Genomic DNA, 8380 nt, shown 5'->3' with positions numbered 1-8380 from the left:
TGAATTTTCTCACCCTCCCCTCAGACCCTCCAAAGACACACGTGACCCACCACCCCATCTCTGACCATGAGGTCACCCTGAAGTGCTGGGCCCTGGGCTTCTACCCTGCTGACATCACCCTGACCTGGCAGCGTGATGGGGAGGACCTGACCCAGGACATGGAGCTTGTGGAGACCAGGCCTGCAGGGGATGGAACCTTCCAGAAGTGGGCTGCTGTGGCCGTGCTCCCTGGAGAGGAGCAGAGATACACGTGCCATGTGCAGCACCAGGGGCTGCCTGAGCCCCTGACCCTGAGATGGGGTGAGGAGGGGGCGTGGGCACAGAGCCTCTCCTCAGGGTGTCCCTGAGCAGGGTCAGGACTCAGGCCTGAGGCTGACTTCTCACTTTCCCCTCACAGAACCCCCTCCTCAGACCACCATCACCATCGTGGACATCGTGGTCATCACTGCTGCCCTGGGTGTCCTTGGAGCTGTGGCTGCTGGAGCTGTGATGTGGAGGAGGAAGTGCTCAGGTGGGCAAGGGGTGGGGCTGGGTTCCCTGTCCCCCTGGGGGTCAAGCCCAGGTGGAAGTGTGCTCTGCCTGGTTAATGGGCATCTGTCCCCACATGGGTACTTGTCCATCTGGGGCCTAACACTGACTCTTTAGTGAGGCCGTGGGAAAGTGAGGGACAGACTTATCATCTGATGATTCTTGCGATGGGGACTGATTCCCAGCTGTCACAGGTCAGAGTGGGAACTTCTTCCTAAGGACAGACATTCAAACATGCATTGGTCCCATCCCCACACTAGTACTTCCCCATATTTCTTGATCCTACCCTGGGTGATCAGTCACAGTTCTGGAACCTTCCCTGTGCTTCAGGAGTATGGGGCTCCTTTAGGGTCACAGGACCCAACCTCCCCCTAACTTCTCACAGAACGTTTTCTTCCCACAGGCAGAGACAAGAAGACCTACTCTCAGGCTGCCTGTAAGTCTGGGTGTTGGGGAGGTGACATCTGGGACCCTTGGGAGAGTGTGGGCTGGAGTCTGTGAGGGGGGCTCCCCCACCCCGTAACTCTGCTGTTGTGTCTTCCCCAGACAGTGACTGTTCCCAGGACTCTGATGTGCCTCTCAGAGTTCTCAATGGTGAGACCCTATGGACAGGAAGTGGGGGGCATTGGGACCGAGGGACACAGCTGTGTTTTGGGGATTCTCAGAGGGGGACAATCTGAGCCTGCAGTGGGATGTGGGGGAATGTGACACTTCTGAGACTGACCGGAGTTTGTTCATGACAACTTTCTTTCCAGGGTGACAGCTGCTTTCTATGGGACCTGGTGCTAAAACAGTCACTGCAGCCTCCCCTTGGGACTTGAAGGTTCCTGCCGCCTGTTTCTGCAACTGACATCAGAATGTGTTTGCATTTTCATCAATATTATGACAGGAGCTGGTCACCAAGCCACCCTCCCCACAGGGACCTGTGTCCTCTCCCCTGGGGACTATTCCATCCTCACAGAGTTGGGGTGAGGCCCCGTCATCCTGGTCACTCCTCGTCTGGGTCATCTTTGTCACTCCTTTGTCCTGGAAACTTCAGGAGAACCCTGTCCCACCAGGACCTGGGATCCCAGGGCCTTGAGTGCCACCTTGTGGTGGCTCCAGGACTGCGCTCAGTGAGGGCTTCCTTTGGCCTAGTCAGCCTGGGCTCAGGCCTGGGCTCAGTCCCGCAGCCCCTATCTTTTGGGTTATTTTTGTAGATTTTGCACTTTTTCTGAATATTTAAAAATAAAGTTATTGGGGTATTTATATTAAGTGGTGGGGGTGTGTGCCTTTTTAATAAGTGTATTGGGGTGCACTGGTTAAGAGGTTCCTGTAGGTTTCAGGTGCCCATTTCTCCAACACAGGGTCTGTACGTTGCACTGTGTGCCCACCACCTAAAGTCAAAGCATCTTCCCTCACCGGGTAGGAGGCCCCTCCTGCCCCAACCCCCTTCCCTCTGGGAACCACCACACTGCTGTCTGTGTCCCTGAGTTTCAGCTTTATGTCCCACACATGACCGACATCGTATAGTTCTTAGCTTTTTCTGACCAAGTTACTGAGTATGACATTCCCTTGGCCCATCCACTCTGTTCCAGAAGGCGGTATTCTGTGTTTTCCTATAGCTGAGTAGATCTCATCCTCCTCTGAGTGTCCCCATCTCACAGCCACAGGAGTCACTTTGCCTGTCGTGGTCCCCACATGGCTAGGGCGGCCCCTGACTCAGAAATCCATGGTGTCCAGAGGTGAAGTGTCAGACTCACCCGGCTCTTGCCTCCCTGGGCCTGATCCTTCTCCCGCCTTTTCCCACCCTCCTCAGAGGAACCAGGTCCTGGAAGCAGCAGAGAGCAGGGGCCTGTGAGGTCTCCTCTCAGATTCGTTCCTGCTGCGATTCTGCTCTGCTCGGCCGCCATCTCCCCCGCCCTTCACTCCAGTGGGGGCCCCAGTGCAAACTTGGGGATGCACAGGGCAGAGGCCCCTGCAGATTTAGGGGGCAGCACCGTGGGGCAGTGCGGGGGCATCGATGGCAGCGTGAGTGCAGGGCGAGCTGTGGCTGCCACCACCCAGCAGGGGGCTGGGGACACATCAGTAAAGACACTGTCACCAGAGCAGGGAGGTGTCCTACAGTGAGGGGTCACTCAACCAGTGTTTCCTGAGGACTGGGTAGATGACTCACCACTTTTGCAACTGCAATACCAACATATGCGGATATTACGACACTGGGTGCAAACCACAATACAAACTAATTACAATAGAGTGAGTCTTACCAACCTCTAGGTTTCATCGTGAATGTAAATGTTAAGCTTATGCTGTAGTATAGTCTGTTATGAGTTCAACACTATTATGTCTAAAAATAATGTATGTGACTTTATTAAAATATACTTTGTCGTTAATAAAAATGCTCTCTTCTGACCCTTTCGGGAATTGTAATCTTCTTGCTGGTGGGACATCTTACCCTGAGTTGTAGAACAAACACGGCCTGGTCCAGGAACTCGGTTGGAGTGTCGCTCCATGCACCACAAGGTTACGGATTAGATCTCCGTGAAGGGCACACACCTGGCTCGCAGGTGCAATTTCTGCTCAGGGTGGTACCTCAGGGAACCCATTGATCTTTCTTTCTTTCTGTCTCTCTGTCTCTGTCTCTCTTTCTCTCTCTCTCTCTCTCTCTCTCTCCCTCTCTCTCTCTCTCTCTCTCTCTGCCTTCCTCTCTCTGGAACACCCGTAACAACAACCCTCAGGTGAGGATGAAAATTAAGAAAGGCAGATCTGTGCAGTGCGGTATACACCCGTGCATCGGTGAACGAGCACAGGCCGAATGCCGGGCCTCACAGAGCACATGTGTGGCAAAGGGACAGATAGGCGCTCATCCTTCAGATATGGTCCCTCTGGAACCAAATTGAAGCAGCAGCATCAGGAGGAGATTCCCGTACATCACTCCTGGGAACCCGGAGGAGGTCAGTCAGCACAACACAACCGTCTTCATGCTGTAACGGGGGTAACAGGTGCAGGGTTAAGGCAGTCACACCGAGTTACCGCGATACCGGGTGCAGAGAGCAGGACGCTTCCTAAGAAGCCCAACAAGGGTCGGAGACGTGTGGAGTGTGATGAGCGGTCAGTACAGAGTCAGCGGAATGAGGAGCGTAACTAGTTAAACGTGGGTCCTCAACCCCGTCCACTTTAAGCCGCAAACAGGAAGCAGAGCTGGCCCTCCACCAGGAAAGAGGTGGGGAGTTCTCCCTGTGAGAGAACCAATCTGACTTCTGGGGGGGGGGACCCCGAATTCTGCTCGGTGATTGGCAGGGTGGCTCCTCCTCTCTAAGGCCTCCCTGAGAATGGGAACTCAGTCTCCCCTGACTCCCGATTGCTGGTGATGGTGCAGATCATGCTCCTGCTGCTCTCTGGAGCCATGACCCTGGCCGAGACCCGCGGTGAGTGCGGGGTCAGGAGGGCACGGCCTCTGCGGGGCGGGAGCGAGCGGACCCGGCAGGGGGCGCGGGACCCGGGACGGCGGTAACCCAGCCACCCCCCCACCCCAGACCCCAACTCCCGCGCTCCAGCCTCGGCCCCGCCCCGCCCCCCGCCCTCGTCCCCCAACCCCCGGTTTCCTTCTCCGCGCCCCACCCCCAGCTCCGCGGCCCCCTGCCCCTACAGGCCCCACAGCGACCCCGAGACGCACGTCCTCCCCGCCCCCAGGCCCCCACAGCTTGAGTTATTTGCACACCGCCGTGTACGAACCGGGCCCCAGGAAGAACCGTACGTCGCCGTGGGCTACGTGGACGACACGGAGATCCTGCGGTTCGACCCTCCCTGACGGTTTTCATCAACGGTACATTTCTGACACTATACTCCCCAATAGCTAATTAGCTAGGGTTTACTACGGGCTGCAGAGTCTGAAATGGCAGAAGTCGGAAGTAAAAATGGAAACTTTTTAACAACAAGTACGGGCTCGCTAAAGAACAAGAGCAATATTTTATGCTAATTTGGCAGGTTTTTAAAGCTGCTAAATATCTTCCTGATAAGGGATCTTTAGACTTCGTTATTTAGGAAAAGTTGGGCAGAAACTGAAACAGCACCAGGTAGTGTGAGATAGAGACTAGTCCCTCACTCCCCCCTTTAGAGGGTTTAATTTGAAAATATTAGTTTGCTTGAATTTTATGTTTGTTTCTATTTTAAAAATAACATCTCAGTCTCAAAATGTCTCAATAAATAGAATGAGATCTCTAATATCGTTACATCATAAAGATTCTACTCAAAAAATTGTAATTGATTAATTTTTAAAAAGGCCAATGTATTTGCCAGTAGAGAGAAAACTCTTTCTAAAAGTTGTGAATTTGTATTCACAAATCTGTCAATCTGAAGCATGCTATACGTGGGATAGGAGGTGTGATGTGTTAAAGAAATATTAAGAATCCTCCTTGTTTATGCTGGAGCCGTGACCTTTCACTGTAAAAATAAAATATAAGAGTGAACTCACCCATCTCCACGGAAGACAAAGCACCATTTTTGAACTCGGTACCTGTACACGCTGATCATTTCCTTGGGGAAGAGCTGGCTATTCTCCCGGAGGGAACCGTTACTCAATAGAGTCCCCAAAGGCCCTTGGCACATAACGCTTTTGTAGAAAACGTGTTTGAGCACAACGCCCTTCATACTCCCCATTTTCCTTGCAAGCTCAAAACCGAAGAACTACCAAGTCCTAAAAACCACCAGACAGTTAACTTGCTGCTCCAACTCACTGCAGCTTGCCAAAACAGCAGAGGGCCTGTCTTTCCAAGTTGAGGAAAAAATGGCACTTTTAAAAACTGAGGCTATTTTTCAGCCAACTGCTCCCTACCTATTGCAAAACCAGAAAGCCAAAGGTTAAGGGCTTAAAGGGGCCCCTCCGGAAGAGCAAAAATCAAAACCCCGAAGCGAAACCAAAAAGGGTAATAGAAGTTAACAGACTGTTTCTTTATCATTCCCAAGCTAAGCACATTATTAAAGAACGCCTTGACTGCCAGCCCTTCCTATGACGTCCCCGGGAGTTAACCCTCGAAGACTCAGACCCAATGATCTCTGACAGATGGATGTACTCATGTTCCATCTTTTAGTAAACTCTGCGGTGTGCATGTGTGTGTTGAGACCTACTCACAGGCTACTGTTGCTTCCAGTTGCAAGGACCTGAGAAGCTTACAAAGATGTAGTACAGCATCTTTTTCAGACATTTTCTTACCTGGGGATGCCCAAGGCTTTGAAAACAGACAGTGCCCCTGCTTATACTGGTAAAGCCTTCAGACACTTCTGCATTACTTCAATATAGTACATGGCACTGGCGTTCCCTACAACCCCCAAGGGCGAGCTACCGTGGAAAGAGCGCATCCGACTTTAAAAATCCAAATACGAAAACTGCAGGAAGGAGAGTGTAAGTACTGCTCCCCGCATCGTATTTTACATCGTGCTCTTTTTGTTCTTCATTGCCTCAATGCCGGCCCCGAGGGAAGTACAAACTTCCAAAAACTTTGGAATCCGGAGAATAATAACCCTAAGCCTTTAGGGAAATGGAAGGACCTGCTTACCGGGCCATGGAAGGGTCCTGAGGTGGTTCTGACCTGGGGAAGAGGACATGCCCGTGTTTCCCCGCAGGACGCGGACTCTCCCGTTTGGATGCCGGGTGGTCTGACCCGACCCTCCAGACCACCGCCGCCGTCCGACTCCGCCCCGCCCACCGCCAGGGAGCACGCACGCGCAGAAACGCCCGTCACTCCCCCAGGGGCGCCGCGGCTCCTGTTCCAAGCACCCCCGGGGCGAACCAGCGGGGGCCACCGCTCTGCAACCTGAGCCTGCCGCCGCCCAGCCCAAGCCCCGCACCGCCAGGCCTCCCACCTGGGGCCCGATCCAGGCCCTCACTGAGGAAGAGGAAAGGACTGCCCTTCGGCAGCACGCAGCCAAAACACTTCCCCTGAATGTGTTGCCACGTCCGCTGTGCTCACGTGCAGCTGTCTTTGACTTCCGCTGTAGAAAACAATGCAATGGGCGTTTATCCCTGAACCCGCCATCCTTCCATGGGCGAGGTGGGCCACTGAAAACACCCCCGTCTTTATAAAGAACCCCAAACTGCTGGGAGGAGAGTCCAGTTCTCCCATTACCCTGCCAACTAACGACCGTTTCACTTTCTCAGGAATTTCCGACGCGCCACCTGTTTGCTTTTCCTTTATGGGTGACCCTCCCCCTCCTGGGTGTTTAAATTCTCATCTGAGAACCGGGCTCACTGACTCTCCTCCGGCCACGGAGAGACGCGAAGACCATCAAAGCCTGTGCGAAATGGGGTCTATAACCTTTATGGCTATAGAGGATGATGAGTTTCACCTTTTATATAATATTTCACGAGAGTCCCCTCCTGCTCCTGTTCCCCCTGCGGTCCTCCAGGTGGGCTGTGGGGATCTCTGGAGACAGGGCCACAGGCCACAGGGCACCCTCCGTGGACTCCTTGTGTGTCTCCGAAAGGAACCCTACACCAGGCTCAGCAGCCTTCCCAGCCAGTCGTCCATCGGTCTGTAACGAGGCCCACTCTGGCTTTGGGCAAATCGCTTGTTATCCCTTCAGCATCTTTTCTTCTGGTGTCTCTGCAGCAGTTCCTCCAAATTCTTCTAGAGGACAATGGTGTTCAGCGGGATGGATCGATGGTATCTTGACCAGGACGGTTGACGATGAACAGCATATCCCATCTAAATTATGGCAGTTAAGTTGCCGCCACAGATGCTGTGCGCATAAGACGCCCTAATAAAACTACCACTGCCCCAGAAGTTTATTTTATTCAGGCTTGTGTACAAGCTCCATACGCCATTTTAATAAAAGGGCCCAAAAGTGCGCTAGACATCACTAGAGAAGGTAGGGAAACTCTTATCTACTCTGTCTCTGGCAAAGACTGCATATGAACTAACTGCATTTCTCAAAGAAGCCAGACAGAGGTCGTTGTAATTGCCCAGCAGACACCATATATCATGCTTCCCGTGAACCTAGACATGCCTTGGTGAGACAGTCCGGGTCTGCACGCTATTCAGGAAATGAGCAGTGCACTTTCTCGTCAGACAAGGTTTCTTGGGGCTTTAATAACTGGTGTCACTGCTCCTATGACTGGCATTGGAGCAGCAGCAGCCCCCAGCACCGCTTCCATACAAGCGGTCCACACAGCCCCGNTGAACTAACTGCATTTCTCAAAGAAGCCAGACAGAGGTAGTTATAATTGCCCAGCAGCCACCATGTATCATGCTTCCCGTGAACCTAGACACGCCTTGGTGAGACAGTCCGGGTCTGCACGCTATTCAGGAAATGAGCAGTGCACTTTCTCGTCAGACAAGGTTTCTTGGGGCTTTAATAACTGGTGTCACTGCTCCTATGACCGGCATTGGAGCAGCAGCAGCCCCCAGCACCGCTTCCATACAAGCAGTCCACACAGCCCGGCATGGAGATCAACGGACAGAGAGTATTCCTCAGAAATAGGAAACAGTAGGTTTCACAGGCCCAACAGCTACAGTTGATTTAAAAAACAAAAAAGGGGGGAGATCCTGGGAGCCTCCCTGCCTGGTTTCAGGAGCTGAAAGCCCCCATGGCTAAGGCTGAGGGAGCGACCTTCGACCCATAAGCCACTGAGGAGACAAAGCTTATCTCCTGGCAGGTGCACAGTTTCTGCTCCTTCACCCATAACTGGCCCCCAGGGATTGACCAGTTAGCCAATGACCGGTGAGATTCCCCAAGGGGGGAACCACCTAAGACAGGCATGATCACGTGGAGGCCCCAAAGAAGGACTTGGGGAGCTACAGACAAAGGGGGTGATGGCCCCTCACCCCCCGACTTTGACGAAGCCTGAGTCCTCAGTCTGTCTGGGAGAAGTCTC

General features: G+C 53.1%; 1 protein-coding gene across 1 annotated transcript in view; it reads left to right on the top strand.

Moving 5' to 3' along the window:
- The window catches only part of LOC119004008 (saoe class I histocompatibility antigen, A alpha chain-like), a 21369-nt gene extending 19593 nt beyond the window's left edge, over positions 1–1776 (top strand). Inside the window, exons 4-7 of the mRNA XM_037070676.1 lie at positions 25–300; positions 398–511; positions 932–964; positions 1284–1776. Coding sequence (XP_036926571.1) covers positions 25–300; positions 398–511; positions 932–964; positions 1284–1288 — 428 coding nt within the window. The 3' untranslated portion in view covers positions 1289–1776. The remainder of the gene's footprint in view (positions 1–24; positions 301–397; positions 512–931; positions 965–1283) is intronic.
- Positions 1777–8380: the final 6604 nt, after the last annotated feature.

Source organism: Sturnira hondurensis, unplaced genomic scaffold (assembly GCF_014824575.4).
Source record: "Sturnira hondurensis isolate 20B ecotype Veracruz unplaced genomic scaffold, ASM1482457v3 Scaffold0018995, whole genome shotgun sequence".
NCBI lineage: Eukaryota > Metazoa > Chordata > Mammalia > Chiroptera > Phyllostomidae > Sturnira > Sturnira hondurensis.
This window is presented reverse-complemented; position numbering and strand designations above follow the sequence as displayed.